The 19,265-nt window shown below is 37.8% G+C and overlaps 1 protein-coding gene across 1 annotated transcript in view; it reads right to left on the reverse strand.

Annotated features, from left to right (window-relative positions):
• LOC122093720 (nuclear-pore anchor) overlaps positions 1–19,265 on the reverse strand; it is a 93,775-nt gene that overhangs the window by 36,340 nt on the left and 38,170 nt on the right. Inside the window, exons 10-20 of the mRNA XM_042664165.1 lie at positions 14,106–14,226; positions 13,926–14,018; positions 11,762–11,810; positions 8,264–8,367; positions 8,120–8,188; positions 6,014–6,151; positions 5,198–5,302; positions 5,001–5,114; positions 4,494–4,572; positions 4,221–4,264; positions 4,062–4,135 (exon numbers count right to left, since the gene is read on the reverse strand). Coding sequence (XP_042520099.1) covers positions 4,062–4,135; positions 4,221–4,264; positions 4,494–4,572; positions 5,001–5,114; positions 5,198–5,302; positions 6,014–6,151; positions 8,120–8,188; positions 8,264–8,367; positions 11,762–11,810; positions 13,926–14,018; positions 14,106–14,226 — 990 coding nt within the window. The remainder of the gene's footprint in view (positions 1–4,061; positions 4,136–4,220; positions 4,265–4,493; positions 4,573–5,000; positions 5,115–5,197; positions 5,303–6,013; positions 6,152–8,119; positions 8,189–8,263; positions 8,368–11,761; positions 11,811–13,925; positions 14,019–14,105; positions 14,227–19,265) is intronic.

The following is a 19,265-nucleotide window of genomic DNA, read 5'->3' on the forward strand; positions in this document are numbered from 1 at the left end:
AAGACAAAAACAACATCCAAGGGCAAAAGGCAGGCCTATCAACGGCAAAATGATACATCAAAAGGGAAGGGGGGAGATAACATAGTTATTAAGGCGTCGTCAAGGCGCTGAGGCGGCTTAAAGGGTCTAAGGCGGTAGGGCACCTTAGAGACAACACATAAGGCAGTCGCCTTATGTGGTAAGGTGCTTAAGGCAACGCCTTATGACGCCTTTCACCCAAGGCGGTCGCCTTATGTGCATTTTAGAATTTATAATTTTTTTAAACTAATTTAGATAGATTCCAAATATCAATTTATGATTGGCAGGTGTATGGCCTTAAACTAATATGTTCTTTTTTTCCTCTCCTATTGTTCACTCATCTTCAACCTACAGTGATAGCTCTGTACCTGTCTTTTTTTTTTTCTTCTTCTTCTCCTTTCTTCTTCATTTTCTTCTGTCATTCTTGTGGTTATGTTTTTAATTCAATCTGTTGTTTTGGTTTGATTTTTAATATCAGTGAAGAGTGAAGACCTAAGGCTAGTGTTAAGAGCCAATTACTGCATAAATATGAGGCTATTGATTTAAAAAAAATCTTGTTTTTTGTATAAATATGAGGCTACTGATTTCTTTTTCTTTTTCTTTTTTTTTGAAAATATATTACAGTCTGCCATGTTCTTTGGAAAACTATATTGGATGACTATGCTTATAGCCTTATATGCAGCTCTTTATTGCTGCTCAGTGCCTTCCATTTATTTGGAAAATCAGATTGGCATATGTATTATTGCATTGGTATGAAGTATGAACCTTTAATCTTTATTTCGCATATGAGTAATAAGATTCAACTAGGATTTGAGTCAAATAGAATGGTTGTATAAAAAAATAACACAAAAACGCTTCATTCAATAAGGCGATGTCTTATGCCCGCCCTATCACCAAAGCGTTCCGAAAGACCCTCAAACGCCTCGGTCGCCTCACCACCTTAATAACCTTGGGAGATAATAGAGAAAGGGAGGCCACAAGACACAACAGTAAGCCAGTTTCCTTGTGGATATCATGCAGCCATGTGTGGCAGAGGCAACCAATGATGTAAGATCGAATCATAAGTAATCCAATCTCAGGTAGGATCTTTAGTACATTCAATAAAAATCAGATTCATAGTCAGATAAGATGAATAAAACAAAAAATAGAGAATTAAGGGAAGAATAGGGGTAATGGCTATCTCAACCTGGGTCTCACACCCTTAGCTATCTCAGCTAACGATCATCCTTTCTCAGAGAATAATTTGTAGTCAGCAAAAATAAAATTTCATTAGATTTGTGTTTAATGTTGTAGCCCCTTACAAACTAATATAGAAGACACAAAACAGACTCAAACACTAAAAAGTGATTAACTAATTGGGAAACTTAAACTGACTAAGAAATTGAAATAACAAAGCAAATAGACTCAAACAGGAAACCTACTTAGCTTAGGATAGCTTAGGACTTAAACTATATGTCCACCAAATAAAAACATAATCAGACTCATAATAAGACTCCTAAAAGACATTTAATACTCCAACATGGAGTTGGACTCAAACAAAACGACCAAATATATCCAGACCAGGAGTCTAGGACTTTAGCTAAACTAATCAAATAAATCTCGTTTCCTATTTTCTATCCATATTTTAGACCCATTAAAGTGGCCTATTACAAAGAAAACCCATAGGATCAAAGGTCCAACACTTATAACCCAATTCAAGGCTTATTTCCAATAAATGCATCAACCAAGTTTGGAGCTAACATCAAAGTAGATGACTTTCCAAAACTTGGCATAGGATCTAGAATTGAAAGTCTATCTACGAAGATTACGATCCATCCAGATATGGTTGATGGTAGCACAAAAGGCAAGCTTTCCAACAGTACCACAAATGGTGGAACCACCAAAGGTCATGTCAACCCAAATCCATTCTCTGCTTAAGAGAAGTACCCTTCTACAAGAAAGCCAGCAAGAACTAAGGATTCTCCTCCAGACAGTGGAGAGAAAGAATAACAGAAAATAGAGATGATCAACATCTTCAGTGCCATTCCAGTAAAGGCAGAAAGAATATGGAACCTGAATGTGCCGATGGATGAGGAAGAGCTGGTTAGTAGGCAGTTAGATAGAGCTCACCAAGCAGTAAAACTGTGGCGAGGGATGTAACCATTAAACTAGATGGTCTTGTGCCAAGGGATAAGAGAATTCTTTGTACGAATGAAATCCCAAGCAGAGGCAAAGAACAGTCCCACAGGGAACAAGGCCCAGATAGTCTTATGTTGTCTTCCTTGATGGCCAGGGGGGATGAGGGGAAGGGAGGACCAGAGATCTACAAGAGGGGAAGAGTAGGGTGGAGGAGACCAATACTCCTGAGAGATGATGAAGGCATCTTTGATAGATCTGCTCAGACTAGAGGAGTCGGGGAGATCAAAAAAAGGAGGATGCCAAATGGGAGCCACGGGTCAAGCTTGAGAGAGGTTGAGGTGCCATCTCCAATGGAGCAGTAAATAGCACTTAGGGGCAAAGATGTGAACAGGAGAACTTTGCGCCAGGTCTAAGAGTCAGAGGGGAAGGAAGCAGTCCACAGAGAGTAGTTTTCTAGGAGGTAGGAATAGACCCAGTAGACCCAGATACTGTCGTGATTGGAACCAAGCTTCCAAATGAGTTTGAGGATGCCCACAGCATTAACATCTTTGATTCTTCTTAAACCCAAACATCCTTCAGATTTACGGTGGCGGACTTTAGCCCAAATCAAAGGGTGAAGAAATTTTGAGGAGTCAGAACCATTCAACGGAAGGAGCGAAGGAGGGACTCAGTAGATTTGATGGTGGATTCAGGGAGAATGAAGACAATGGACTAGTACAAGTACAACGACTGGAGCACAGATTTGACAAGAACGAGACGACCCGCATAGGAGAGAAGTTTTCCTTTCAGATTTGGAGCCTTTTCCTCATGAGGTCAAGCATAGGAGTACGATGGTGGGCGTGACCCTGGCTAGTTGCTAGGGGAGACTATTATCTTGACTGGTAAATGCATTATTGATTGACCAATGGATCCTAATCCAAATTTGACAGAATGGGGCAAAATACCTCAGCAACCTGTGTGAATATAGAAGACTGAAGTTACAAGAGAACCGATTTATTACCATAAGTAGACCCAAGAGCACCATTACAGTTATGGATTTCATTCCCCCAGACCAACATCATTTGAATACAGTAGAGTGATCTTGAGATCTCTTAGAAGACTGAAAAAAGTCTGAAGTGTAGTCTTTTTTACTAGTTGTCTAAATATTGTACATTTCTGCAGCATTAACTTGGAAGAATGGACCAATCAAGAAATAGTAGTCACTACACCAGTGATGAGCCAAATACTCAGAAATGGTGAATACACTACTATCTAATATGTCAGTCTAATTATAATGCAACAGCTAGAGAAGCCATAACCGCCCAACCGCAAGTCTGCTACTGAGATCCCCTTCCAGTTCCATGTATTCTCCAATAAATACATAGTTCCATTGCTATTTGCTAAAATCATGAACCTGAACTTTCCTCTAATCTCAAGCTATTCTTCTAAAATGAGAATACATTAATAATATCACAACAAACCCCAGAACGTTTTTCTACTTTTACTGAACCCACTACTATAACCCTAATCTTTCTAGTTTTTCCCAATTCATTCAATTCTGGCTGTTAAGCTTCTGAAATTATTCCTCAACTAGAACCACAAACCACAGCATAGGAAAACCAATTAGTTCCAACAAAAAAAAAATCTCATTTTTTGTTTCGTGTTCTAAAATGCTTTCAAGTCCAAAACACCCATTATGGGATCATAGAGGAGTAACAGAAGATATTAATGTAAATATTACAAATTTCCAGTCTCATCCAAGGGTCATGTGGGGAATAAAGATTTACAACCTAGAGCAAATTAATGGGGAAAAAATTAAATGGTACATTTCCTACCGAATAGAAAAAGAGAAAATGATCTGACACCAAGCACTCATCTCAAAGGAAAGGCTAAAATAGCCACCTAAAACTATTCTGAACACAACTAAGAGAAAGCCATTGGTTTACCTAGACTTGGCCAACTCCTCTTCAAGACTTTTAACACGTTCTGTGGCCTGTTCATGGGCCTTATTCGTAGCCTCCTACAAATATATTATAAAATAAAAATGTTCAGATACTGGGAGACAGCATGAACATCTCTGCACTTATACAGAACAGAAACCATACCTGAGAAACTTCATGAAGAAGCATCAGATCTTTCCTTCCATCTTCTGCAATCCAGAACTCAGAGAAATAAACAAGGATTTAAAATAAGAGAGAGCACCGGGTGAAGCAAAAGCAAAAGAAGAATATGATAATTTATCTCGTATACAAATATTCCACTGCATAGATGTCTCATAAATAACACAAGACAGGGTGTGTAAACATGATTGGCATACGGAGTACAATTATTTAAAAGAAAAAAAAATGTATTCTACAGGTTAGGTGTAGCAACAAAACCTAATACAGATTCAGTTGAATGAGGATAAGATGCATGACGCTTAAGCTCCTCTTCATATAATCTTTTGTACATTGCGACCTAATAAAGAGAAGAAGACACAAAGTGACGCAAATCAAAGATAATCATCTACCAGAAACAAATGGATAGTCAAAGAGAGCAGAAATAGAAACCATAGTTGTCAAGACGACCCAAAAGCATTGGGAGGGGGAAACAGGAACCATAGTTGTCAAGAGACTCAAGACAACCCAAAGCATTGGAGGGGGACTAGACACCTAGGCAACCCAAGGCACCATCCAGCAAGAGGCCTGAACACATTGGCAGACCCTAGACAATGCCTTCACAACTATGATAGAAATAGCCAAAATAAGTTGTCCTCTAACCTACATCTTGCATAAGACTCAATAATGGAAAATGGCACATGATTATTCAATACCTCTCCCCCCCTCCCCCACACCATCCCAGAATAAAAAATAAAAAATAAAGAAAAGCGATGACAAAAGACTTACGGAACTGTGGAGCGATTCTATCATGCGCCCTTGTTCCTCTGCTCTTTTCAACACAGTCAAAACTTTAGAGGCTGCCTCTTCGTTATGCCTTTGAAGCTCCAATTCAAACTTCTCCTGAAACGCAAAGGAGTCGTCCAAGGTAAAGGCTACCTAGATGAACAATCAACAAGAACATAGAACAAGATATTTTAAGTTACCTGTAGCTCTGAATTTATTTTCTCATTCTGGTCCGATAGGCTACGAACAAGACTTCGGAGCTGAACATTCTGCTCCACTAATCCATTTATATCTTTAAAAGTCAACTGCTTCCCAAAAATGATAGTTAATAATGGAGATAAAAGATTGAATTAAGATAAAATGCATGGTTTAAAGTATCAGTACGTATTGTACCTTATCGGATATTGGACCTTACCGATACGATACATGAAAATTTTAAAATCCTTTGATATCGATATATATCCTATGATACATACCGATACACCACCAATACACACCGATACGATAAGATACATACCGATAGCCTATGGAAAATCAGAAATTGAGGAGAAATGTACATTTCGGTATGTATACTGATATGGTGCGCTGCAGTCATATAATGGCCAAGATGGATCATTTTTCAGAAAAACACGATTTTTTGAGGGGTTTTTGTTCTAAAGTTACTGCCAGCCATTTTTCTCTCTAACTAAAATGGAAATCAAGATTGGGAACAAGGATTTTACATTTATGGGACAACTACAAACCTTGGATTCTTAGTGCAATACTCTCAATTTATTTAGTGTTTATGCATAATACATGTTATATTTAGCCTTTTTTAACTATCTTTTATGCAAAAGTTTATAAAAAAAAAAAATGGTTCCTATCCATTGATGTGCGTATCTTTGGCATATCTTAGCGTATCTCCGATGCGAGACGATACGATACCTTCCGATACGTATCTTAATTTTGACCGACCGATACGGAGACTAATATTGATACTTTAATCCTTGATAAAATGTAATAAGAAATTTACTTACCAACCGTTCCGAAATTACTCTTTCAGCATCAGACACATCATTCATATCAACTAGAGGAGAAGCATCATCAGCATAAATATGACTCCCTGATCCACAACGAAGTTGAATATCACGGCACTCCTTTAGAAGAATGGTCACCTGAAGAATGGTCAATGGTCACCCTAGTGCACATTAGCATTTCCAAATATGGTGAAAAAATGTTCACAATAACACGTCCTCACACCATCAACTAGTAGTGCTTCAAATGTGGTCCAAGGGAATAACAAAATTAACAAAATACCCTGTCTCAGAGATTCTACAGCATTTTATGTTTTCACATTGTACTCTGTTTTAAGACATTTCCACTGCATGTTTTGTACTCAATTTGACCAAGGAGTTGGGTCTGGAATTCGCCGTCATTGACTAATCCACATCAGCACAAGTACACCCAAGGGGTGACACCATGCACACAAAAAACGAGAAGAGCTCACGGTAGGCAATGATGAGTTCTTTAAGTTTCCCTCAAATTTTCTTACAATTGTCTCTTTATATTCTTCGTTCTCTTCACCAATTACAAATAGAAATTAAACAAAACTAGATAATAGAAAAATAGCAACAAGTAGAATTAGATTCCATGGATAAGATCCTCAAAAAAGTGAAATTAATATTTTTTTGGTTATATTTGCACCATCATGTAACTGACGTATATTTTTTGGTTTATAGATTCAGAAAGTGAAGCATTCTACTCTCTTACTATTTCTTTTTAGGGTTAATCTGGTTGTCACTTATGTTGTAACCTCTCTTTATATCCATTGACAGGCACCAAATGCTTTTGTTATCTTGAGGATTAAAATGTCATTTTACTTAGAGTGTATGGTAAATAATTAAAACCTTAATTCATGATTAAGGGTATTAATGTAATTCTACAATACTGGATAGCAGAGTCTATAGGTGGCCAAAATTGGGAGTAGGCATTAGTGATTGGAAGTTTGTGGAAGTGGTTGTGATTGTCGAAAAGTGCTCAGAAGTTCCTGAAACTTCTCTCTTTTGCTCCGTTCAACAATTGCCAACGGTGAAACTCTCCCCTGTTTAACAAGAAGGTTCCCAATGTAGCAATCAGAGATTTCCGGAGCTCCTGTAAATGAACCTCCCATCTCCAACAAAGGATTGCACTGTCACTGCTGCAACTTAACGATCTTAATTTAACTTAAGTTTTAATCTAACCAACATTGCCCAAGGGAGGAGTCTGCAATCTCTTCTAAGCCACGACGTTCCATCAAAGTTGATGCTCAGAGGAATGACAAAGCGCAGCGACCAATGAGGGATGGGGTTCCCCATAATCTTGACTGATGAGATTGGTTGGAAAATTGAAAAACGAAGACACAAAGGCCCTAGGCTAGAGAGGGATGGGTTTTCCCAATCTGTCTTAACCATCAATACATTCTTTTGCCCTTTTAATCAATTGGGATTTGTTTATCATAAGGAGAAAAATAGATTCCAAATTATTAAGGAACAAGGAAACATCTAGATTTTGAGTGGAGGATTATCCTCTCCTATTTTGATTTTCCTACATTTCCCCTCTCTCTTACCTTCTTTGACAATCATAACCTGTTGCGGCAGAGATAAATGGTAGACCTCAGCAACTTGCATTTGCTGATATCCTATGATACCAGACCGGAGAACAATTCGTTGCTAAAATCAATCTTACACAGTTGCTGCAACTTTTCAATTTCTGGTGCTCGTCCGCAGCAACAAAGAGACAACATGATCGATCTAACTGGTAGTTAGGGTTTTGTGTGAAGCACAATCACTTTTCTACCCCACAAACCAATGATTCTTGGTAGTTTTAGCCTTTTAGGCACTAAAATGAACTTTATGTGAAATTACATATTTTGCCCCCTATCTTAAAATTAAAAACCGCTTGTACTAAGGGGCAGTAAAGTACGGTTACATATTCTATTTGTACAACCATCTCTTCAGATTTAAAGTTAATGAAATCTCTTCTTGTTTTTTACTATCAAGAAATAAGCAAATAACAAAAGCCAATAAGTAACATGAGCATATAACTAGTGAAATTTTCAGAATCAATATCATAAAAACCATTTAAGAAAATTCTACTTCTGCTACCTGCTTCTGAAGGTCAACAATCTCTTTTTGTGCCAACCCATGGTCACGCTCATGCCTCTTTAAATCAGCCTGGGAGATTACCAAATCAGCAAAAGGAAAAGAAACAAATCTTGGTAACCCTACTCAATAGTGAACATGTCATACCTTTAATTCCCTAATGGCCGCTTCTAACTGAGCCTGTTCGGCAAGTGACTGTTGCAATCTTTCATTCATCACAGAGTATGCTTCTACCATCCTTTCATGCTCAGCTAACGGAAGAGAATATGATATCAGTTCAAGTGTGAAAGGAAAAACCCCAACAAAAAGAAAGAAAACAAACAAAAACATAACTCTAAGAATTATATAAAAGAGAGAGACAGAATGCAAACTGCCCAATGGAGTGGCATCAGATAGACAACTGGTAACCAGAAGAGTACAGAGGTAAAAGGAAGCACCAACAGAAGAAACAAACAAAAAGAAGCCAAACACAAAAACAAATAAAATAAGACTATGGAAGATCAGACAGCCAGACAAGCGGCAGATATACATTCATTGCAGAGGCAATCTGATGCGGGGCATGGCAACTGGCTTGTGCAGGGGGTGGCTGTATTTCTAATTGAGGGATGTGTTTTAAGCTTAAGAGTTTTTTGTGGTTCTTCACCATTCAAATGTGATTACCAGATTGTCACAGCCAGCAGTTAAGTGCATTTATTCTTTCAAAATTTAAGTGTATGTTTTGAAATCAATTGCTGATGGGTAGAAAAGAGAGAGGACTGCCAGTCTGCAACTATGCAACACCCCAACCAAACCCCAAAAAAGATGAAATGCCAAACAAGAACCAAGCACCCACACCACCACAAAGAAAAAAGACAGTCCACACCAACGCCAAGTGCCAAACCCATATCAAAAAAAGCCAGAAAATGATACAGAGAAAATCCTAGAGCAAACTTTGTCCCAGCTTGGTGACCAGATGCAGTGGCATTATCAAGCCAGGACAGACATGACCCGATCTGGAAACCCATACCAAGGCGAACCGGACCCGAACCGGGTTTTAGGTCCAGCAAGGGTTGGAAGGTAATAATATTTAAATATTTTATTTTACTTTATATTGGAGAAGTAGATAAATAGGACTAAAGGAGTTCGGTTTCCTAATTGAGTTCTATCTCAGTAAGTAAAAAATTCTTATTTTTATTTATACAAGTAATCCTATGATGAGGAATTAGAGACTGAATGAAAATATGAATGAGTTTGTGTCATGGTTGTCGAATGTGTATAACCAGGGCGGTCAACGGATTTCTTCTTCTCCTCCTCCATTCCCTTTCAGGTACATTCAAGATATACAATGCAAGAAATAACAAAAAAAAAGACACCCATCCAAAGAGAAAATCAAAGAGAAAAGACGCCAAAATGATACAATGCCAAACAAAACCCATGCACTTCCACCACTACAAAGACAACAGGACATCCACACCAACACCAACACCAAGTGCCAAACCGGTCACCAAAAAAGCCAGAAAATGACATAGAGAAAACCCTAGCACCAAAATATTGTACCAGTTTGGGAAAAGGACTTCTGACCCTTACAAATTTTTTAGCCCCCTCCTTCAAGTCTCAAAGCTCATAATCACCTAAATACAAGACAGTCATAGATCACAACAAGCCTAATAAAAACATTGTTCTAAAGCTAATCCATGGTACAAGGTTTCGACAAGATTTCGCGAAACCAACCGAAATATTTCAGTTTCACATGTTGTCGAAACGGAACAGGCTGCGATACTAAAGAATTGCAATAGTTGGAACGAAATTTCATAAAATTTGGCGAAATTCTGTCCATGTTTCGGAGTTTGGTATAATGTCAGTCAAGCCTTCGTATAAAATGCATAGTTTTAATTGAAATTTCACAGTTTCGATGAAATTTCAACCATGTTTCAAGTTCTGGTATCATTTCGCTAGTTTCGAATCTAAAGAGGGAAACTTCCTAGAAAACCTCAGTTTTTGTGATTTTCGCCAAAATCACTCCAATAATGAACCATATATAACATTTGATAATTATAAAATGAATTCTAATTTTATGTTTATTCAATCTTAAAGCATATTTTAGTTGATTTAATTGAATTATGTGTGTATTAGTACCAAATTTTGTGTATGCATTATCGTACAGATTACTGCGTACATTACAAACCTAAGGTCCAAAGCCAATTTTTTTTTTAAAGGGTTCCTATGTTTAAAGAGCCTAAAATATGGTTTCCTGAAAGCTTTGGAAACTAATTTGGCCATTTGGACCTCAAAACCCTCATCAACCTAAACCAGCAACCGAGACCATCAGGTTTCAACTGAAATTTCATGGTTTCATGAAATATTCCGCTTTGAAGCCTAGTCGAAACCGAAACCTTGAACCTCGAGCCAATCTCCTGATGGAAAAAATAAACCAACTATTTATATCCTCCCACCAATTGACAATTTATGGAGGCAGTAATCACCAGGCTACACATTCCTGACTGAGCCCAGCCCAACTGATGAAAGGGATGTTATGATCTTCAGAAATGTCTAAAAGCAAGTTTAACTTTACCTGCTAAGCTCAGAGTTAATAAACGAAGCAATAGCTCCCTCCCTCTAACTCTTCAGCACCAATCTTAATCACACAATTCCTACCAAAGCCTTCAAGAAGAGCTTCACCATCTTGGTTCACATCAAACCAATCTATAGACTAGCTAAATTTAAATTCTAAAAAACAGAATGTATTACATCCCCGGCAGATTTTGGATAGCTCCACGGACAACAACAAAAATCAGAATCTTGACCTTGATTGGAAGATTTGTTTATCTACTTTTATCAATTTTTTAGGGATGCCTTCTAATGAAGGCAGATAAAATAAAATCAGCAGGCACTCACACCCATAACAGGCCTCAGGAGAAGTAAACCCAACATTCCCCAACTAAATTTAAACTCCAGGATATGACCCAGATGAAAGAACTCAAAAGCTATGATTATCCAAGGTAAAAGAGCCCCTGACCAGTTCAAAACACAAATAAATAGGAACATAGTTCCAATAAAGCGAACCCAAGGACTATATCTTCTCCAATCTGAGTTTTGCTCAAGTCTCGAATGAAGCCAAGGACATATTCACAGAAATTCTGACTGTTGGTCGGAATGGTTTGTGGATTCCATATTCTGGCTGGCAAAAGCTGACTGACCCAAAAGCATAGTTAACATACAACCTGTGCAAACAATCCGCTCTTTGCCACTCAATTTGAAAATCTGAGCGTGAATGGCTCATATCAACTGGGCACTCTATATGAAGCCACTCATGTCAGTCATGTGTAATGACGAATAAACAAGGTCAAGGTAGTTACACCACTCAACTGGCACAATTGCAGCAATCCTTAGAGAAGCCAATTTCCATAAGTCAAACCATGGTTAACAAGACACCACGATTTAGTTTAGAAAGTAACAGTGCCAGCCACAAAGCAGATATAGCTAGAAAAGCAGTAATAACTATTGTTTCTAAAAGACTTATAGAAATTAATTCCAGAAGAATGCATAAATAGTGCAAGAAAGATTAAAAGTATTCCACATTAAGTAAATTTTGAAAAGAAAAGATAAAAGAAGATAAAAAAAGAATTTAAATATAAAAAATACACACTTTCATAAGGCACATTGTACCTCGTTCATCCAAAATTAGTGCAGCTTTCTCCTCAATTTCAAAAAGGACCTACAAATAGAAAATTAACAAGAAATAAGCATGTTGCCTATAATAAGATCCCAGCAATTCTCACTTTAACCAACTTTTCCTATGTCCAACCAAAAGTTCTAAAAACAATAGTGATGTAAACTATTAACCAAGGTATATAAACTGTTGAAAGGCAATTCTAATGGGGAAGAAGTCGAGCACAAACAACACATGAAAGAATATTGAACAAAGTTCTGCATGGATATAAATTTGTACACAGGCTATAGTAAAGAAACAATCAAGGATAGATAAAGTGTGACAGTAGATTGAACCCAATTCTTCTTGGAATTCAATTAAAATAACCAGAAATCTATGTCATAGATTGAAGTAGATGATCTCTCCAAACATCAAAAAGTTAAAAACAGTTAATATGATGTTAGATTTGACGCAGTAACAAGAAGGAAAAAAAAGAACAATAACAATAAAATTTATGACAAAAAGTGACAATACAGAAACAAATCAATGTCCTAGTGTCTACTAAATTCGTCAATGCAAGAATACTGGGTATGCAAGCAGTGCCTCAAAATCCAAAATTTGCACATAATACTGTATTTTCTCTTGTATTAAAATAACATATAGACAAAATCTAATCACTCCAGTGGGCAAAACCCAACCAAACTCAAAAATAGTATACCTTTCATGGATTATTTGATATTCTTTTGCCAGGCTTATTTGAAATATTTAAATATGCACAACAAAAGAGAGAAGAAATAGCACGCCATGACCTCCTCGTCACATCGAAGAACCCCCCCCCCAACAAAAGGTAAATGATAGGACATGGAATCAATCATTCAAAAATCCCAACCTAGGAGTAATTTGGGGGGGGGGGGGGCAGGGGGACCCAAGAAATCAAAGGAGATCGATATCAGGGCTGTTTATGTTGCCCAGAAAACAGAGTAGCAGTATTGGTTTAGTAGAAACAGAAAGTAAAAGAGAGAGAATGGCAGTAGCAGATCGATGGGAAGGGGAAGAAGAAAGTAGGGGTTGTCTCACTGGACAAAGAAGAAATAAGAGAGAGAAGGGGGGAAAGAAGAAGAAGAAGAAGAAGAAAAGAGGGGGGGGGGGGGGGGGGGAGAAGACAACCACGCAGGGGGGTTTTCCCAATCAATTCATTCTTCATTGATCAACTAATCCCATAACTTGGGCTACATGCTTTATTTATAATAATCTAAAATGAAAGCTTCCTACTTAAAGTCAAAAGACTAAAACAGAAATAAAATCTCCTAAATCTAGACTAATAGAAATAGAAACAAAGGACTCAAATTGGAAACTTGTTACCTATCTAGAAACTACCAAAAATAAAATCCTAGAATTTAGTGCTTATCTAGAACTACTTAAAATAAAAGATTACAAATAGAATAAAATCCTAGAACATTCTAACAATCTTGAATCCAAATTAATAACTTGGAACCGAAATTGGATCTGGGTCTTGGTCCGGGTTCTGGAGCAGGTTTGGGTCAATCCATCGGAGCGCTGCTGCATCAAGGAGACCCAAGCAAAAACCAAAACTCATCATAATACTATAACCCTGAAACAAATTCTGTATCCTCTTGAGCAAAAGGTTATAGCTCGCCTCTATGCAGATAAAAGGATACAAGCGTCATATCGTTTCAATATGTAAGCATATTTCGAAAGGTGACAAGGATTGATTTTGAAATTTTTATTCCCCCATATCTTCTTGACAATAGCGTTTTGAACAAGTAGATGCAGGTCTTTCACACATTAGGAATCAATCAAACAGTATAGATCAACAACTATGAAGAATTCAGGTAGCCATTGGCTAGCAAGGTTCTGGACCACCATAGTTTTCTTTGCTTGTTCCAGGCTATAAAAAGACAGAACAAAATCTTGATAGTAGGGACAGAAAAAGGGAAAAGATGCAAGAGGCACAACTGCAGGGTATGTCTGAGAGAATCCCAATGACACCAAACTCCCAATAGAGAAAGGAAAAAACCACTTGCAAGCCAATAAAAACTAGATTGTTAGAAAGGTTAAAGTGGTAGTAAATAGTAACAATACTAAGACAAGAAAATCTTATATTCAGGAAATTATTGGATAAATAGAAATATAAATGTAACAACACAATGTAAACAATACCCGTTCAAGAATCGCTTGTGATTGCTTTCTTCCTAATTGCTCATGCCGCACTGCATCAACAGCCTCTTGATACTTCTCATACATTTTTGCTAGCTGAAACCAAAAAACAAATTGACAACATGAAAGGGGCAAGAAGAGATGCCACAACTTCACAAAAATCCAGAAAAATAATTTACTTACACTCCAGCCATCACGAAGAAGGGAAGCTGCCAAAGCTGTTCCTGATATACCAACAGGCACCTTAGGAACAACCATGCGACTATCCTCACTACTATCATCAGCTTCAGCTCCACGCACCCATCTGCAAAATAATAATTGAGTAGTGACTATAATTAACTAATAAAATTAAATAAAAAAAAATATTGGGTGAACAAAAAATGCATTAAAAGAACGGGAGGGGGAACGTACAGGCCCGGGAAGAAAAAAAAAAACAAAAATTACACATCACCAGAAGGGCAGTAAGAAAACAGCACAGCTACAGACCACTCAAGGGGAGGTCAGGAGAGAAGATGATGGTCAAGGGGAGACCCCAAGATACAACATTAAGCAAGTTCCTTGGGGAGTCTCTAACAGGCTTGTGGGAAGCACATGGAACTTAGAACCAACATCAAAGTAGATGGCTCTCCAAATCATATCATAAGACTAGGAGTTCAAGGTTCATCTTTGAAAATTATGTTCCATCCAGATGTGGTTGATTGTTGCACAGTAGGAAAGCTTGCTAATGGTGTGACAAATGATAAAGGTCCCAGAAAAGGTCATGTCAATCCAAGGCCATACGTCAAGAGGCAAAGAGAATGCCTCCTAGTAGGCCAGCAAATGCTAAGAACTTGCCAAGAAAGCATCACTAGCTTAAACTATGACCCGAGTAGCATAGGTCTTCGTTTCATCTCTAATTTCTCAATAGTTTCCACAAGCACAAATTACACTTTTGATAAGCCCAAAATTTCTTCCACAAAGAAAACCATCATGCACAAATTAAGCCTTGTCCCAAGTATGGTCTCAAATAGAGCTGATTGGAGGGCTAGGATCTAGGTAGCGGACCCGCTTTAGCTGTGTTCTACTCCGGTAGCGATTACTAATTTGTTTCCTTTATCGCCTTCTCTTGCTTTTCTCTTTGGCTTTGCCTTTAAGTTGGGATAAGGCTTTGTTGTTGTACTGGTTTTGTAATGAAAAATACAAGTTTTTGTAACCACTCCAACTATTTCTCCCTTAGGTAGGATTTTATTCACCCAAGCACTTATTTGTTGAGGAGAAACTGATCTAATTCGAATTTGTTGATGCCTATACTAATCGATTAAGAAGAAAAAAAAATTTGATTCATTGTGATCAGCTTCCTTCCTATTAATCTGGAAGATCTTTTCAGATACAAGAAATGAATTCAGTGCTGGAGCCAAATATCGTAGTTCTCAAATGTCAATCGAAAAGATTCTGAGCAAGTCCTCCGGGTTAGAATTTAGATATTGTTCCTCCAATGACCATAGTCTCAAGTACTTCTTGATAAGCTCTAATACGATCAGATTTATAATAAGCATCTCTTGTAAAATACGAGAAACACTCCATCAAGCATTTGCCCATTTCTAAAAATTTCCCATTGTTGTCGCCCGTAGGAGTTTGAGCCCTATCTTAATCCCAGTGTGGATGATCCTCCTCTCAGACCAGTTACTAATCATCGCTTTGGTAAGCTATTGCATCACCAACTAGCTAATCAAACACGACCCCTCCTTGGGTGTATTCCTCCTTTTAATCCTCAACCAGAGGGGTATTAGTAACTGTTTCCAACTGTTGTTCCCCTCCCAAGGGCAAGAATTTTCGCATTACCCACCAATCCGACTTATATGTGTTAAGCATGCCACCACCGTTCATCTTGAGCCAAGATCGAACTCTCCATGAGATTCATAGTTGCATTACTTATTGCTTCCTTGTTCGTAGACAAAGCGGATTCGGATTGTTTTTCGTTCCAAGGCATAACTTGTATTAATACACTTCATATTCGCTTGGAGTTCCCTCCCAAAAATATAGTCATCCCTACCCCCCACATCAGTCCCATGAGCCTCTAACCAATTCTCATTCAATCACTCCGTAATATAATCCTAGAATGGAGCTGAAACTTACCAATTCTCCTAAGCCCAGGTAGGATTTGAAATTCTGGCTGAATAAAGAAGATTTCAATTACTTACAAACTGTAGCTCCAATGGAGTTGAAACTTGTAGTAGACGAAGGTCCTATATGGGTCAACAAACCCTCAAAAGACGAGACAATTCTGATGGCTAAATTGAGAGTTATGTTGTCAACATGAATTAGTAAACTTTTGACCACTCTTTAGAAATTAAGTTTCCTGGCACTGGATGATCCTCAAAATTGGAATGAAGATCCCTTGTAAGATGTATAAGCATCCTTCAAAAGATGAGCCTCAACTGATGGCTGGTTGGGAAGTTATGCTCGAGGAATGAAAAAGGAAACTTTACGGAGCTTCTCAGTAGCAGCTTCAAGCCGAACTTCAGGCCTTCATATAACTCTCAAACACTCACACAAATGCTAAACATAAAATAAGAAAGAAAAAAAGAGAAATTGATAGAGGGTTGAGAAGGGGGATGAAGAAGGTTAGGTTTTGGGCATCTCACCCAACTACATCCCACAGCACAACATCATAAGCTATCTTTTTTTGTTTAACTCAAATCTGTATTTTCATTATAACTGATAGGCTTTAAATAACCTTACATTGCTTGGAAACAAAGACATAACAAAAAATGAATCTAATGGACTGAAATAAGACTTTCTAATTTGTGTCTAACTTGCTAACCAAGTAAAAATAAATTAGAAACTAACAACTGAACACAAAAAGGAAACTAGCTTAAGTCATAAAAATAGAAACTACTTGACTAACAATAAAGGAACCAAATAGCAAACTAAATCTCCTAACAAAACCTAAGAAAAGGGAACTATAATAGGAGATAATGGACCCAATTACTGTTCTTGCAAACAGTGTTTCGTGACTCTTAGTTTTGTCCTCTTCAATTTTTGATCTACATCACGGCAGGGGAGCAAGTCAAAATAGATAAACTTATATTGGATACACATATGGGAGAAGAACCTGACTCCGCATTTGTTAAAAAAAAAAAGAGAGGGAGCAGAACCATTTGATCACTATATCTGTGAAGCTACAACTAATAGCTGGTGGACTTACTCCTTTTTTGGAAAGACTGTTTGCAGTTCAAACTGTTATGGCAAATCTCTTGGTGTTTGCATGCATTGGTCACTTGTACCACCTCCTATTACGATAAATTGGATCGGATTTTGTGGTTTTTTATTCTGTAGTACCTCGACATGACATGAGTATGAAAGAGATTCAAGAATCAGTTTACTTTTTCGAAGGGCCATTTTGACTTGCTCCCCTGCCATAATTGAATGAGAATGGATAAGAGGCTCGTCGGAATGACGTGGGAGGGGGCAAGGATGGCTATATTTCTGGGAGCGAACTCCAAGTGAATATGAAGCCCATGGATACGTTATGCCTAGAAGGAAAGACAATTCCAAATCTGGCTTTGTCTACGAACAAGGAAGATATAAGTAATAAAACTATGAATCTCATAAAGTGTTCGATCCTGAGCCAGGATCGAACACTGACGATATGCTTAACACATGCAAGTTGGATGGGAAGTGGTGTTTCTAGTGGCGGACGGGTGATATATTCCCTGAGGAGGTTCTACCGCGTGGAAATGCTCTTTAATGGAACTTTAGCTTTAGCTGGTCATGACCAAGAAACTACCGGCTTCGCTTACTGGGCCGAAAATGCCCAGTGATGGAGTAGCCTTAGAGAGAAGAGGGAAAATCGCACAAGAGGGGGAAGGGATCACACACCACACACGAATTCACTAATTCTAAAATTTAAATTCACTCTAAAAATTAAACATTGAGTTATGTAAGTATATAAAGGGAAAATAAAAGACTATTCCTACTTAGACTCTAACACTGAAATAAACTCCCACTTAAGACTCCAAATACGTATCCTACTCAAAGACAAATGAAAGACATAATGTAAAACCAACTACTACCAACCCTTGTTGGACCAAAAACCTGGGCTGGACCGGTTATTCTTGGCCCTTGGCTTCCACAACCGGTCTTGATGGTCCAACCAGATAAGTGCAACTATATCTACATCACCCAGCTTATCAATTTGTCCAATAAATTACTTAGGGCTCACGTAGCCCATGCAAAATTAACTCACTAGAGGCTCGGGAAACAAAGAGAAGATGTGTACGAATGAGAAATCCAGCAACAAGAAGAAAGAAAGGGATTGAATAGAAGAACTCTCGAGCATTTAGTGATCTCAAATGTGTCCATATCAACGGAAGGGGTGACTCATTATTTCAATGAATCACTTCTTTAAACAGATCAGATTATGCAAAAACTTACATGAAATCTCACTTATCATATTCCATTGTGGAAGACACCATTTTTTTTAAGGAATTGGCCATGATATATCCGAAATCTTATCTGTTTCTCCAAAAAAAATGGATATCTCCGAAAAAAAATTTTAATTCAATCCTTGTTTTTTCTCTTAACTTGGACCAATTTGCATACTTGGCTAATTGTATTTAAAGTGCTTCATGAATCAACTCCAGTAATACTATTGTTCCATACCATTACAAAAAAAGATCCGGATAAGATATGCACTTCTTTAAGAATGGGAAAAAAAATCTATCTTTCGTTTACATTTTGCATTTTGGCCTAAATTTTTTGCTCTTCAATACTTCAATCAAATCCTATTTTTTGACGATTGAATGCACCTCTACAGTCCCAAATTTAGTAATTCCCAAACTCTTTCTTTTGTATTAGGGGTCATTGAAATAGACAAGGATTTCACTTTCTCTAATGCAGACTATGCTCTAGCAGTTTGTACTGGTCTTAGCTTTGCTCTTGCTATATAAACAAGATAAACTTCAACCTATTCGAATGTTTCAGATTTGTATCTGGATATGAGGAATGAGCTCGATTAAATGTCGAAAGAAGATCGAACATGTGTAGGAGCTACAGGAACATAGAGTGCTCAAAGGTCGACCAACGAGGTAGGTAGCATCATAGCAGTCCATGCGTAGGAATAATAGAAACAGATAGGAGTAGGAGCAAAGTTCATTAAAGTTTGAAAGCCAGAGCCCATTCTATTTCAGTAGAGAAATTCCAGAGCGAACATCCCTTCCTTTTTTGAGTTGTTGCAGTAAATTTAGATCATTCACCCCAACAACGAAACAATGCTTTACCCCTAGATGTCCAGTCAACTGCTGCACTTCAATGCATTTCAGGAAGAGCCACCTAGCTCCAGGTTCAAGTGGCATTTCACCC

This window comes from Macadamia integrifolia, chromosome 11, assembly GCF_013358625.1.
Source record: "Macadamia integrifolia cultivar HAES 741 chromosome 11, SCU_Mint_v3, whole genome shotgun sequence".
Taxonomy (NCBI): domain Eukaryota; kingdom Viridiplantae; phylum Streptophyta; class Magnoliopsida; order Proteales; family Proteaceae; genus Macadamia; species Macadamia integrifolia.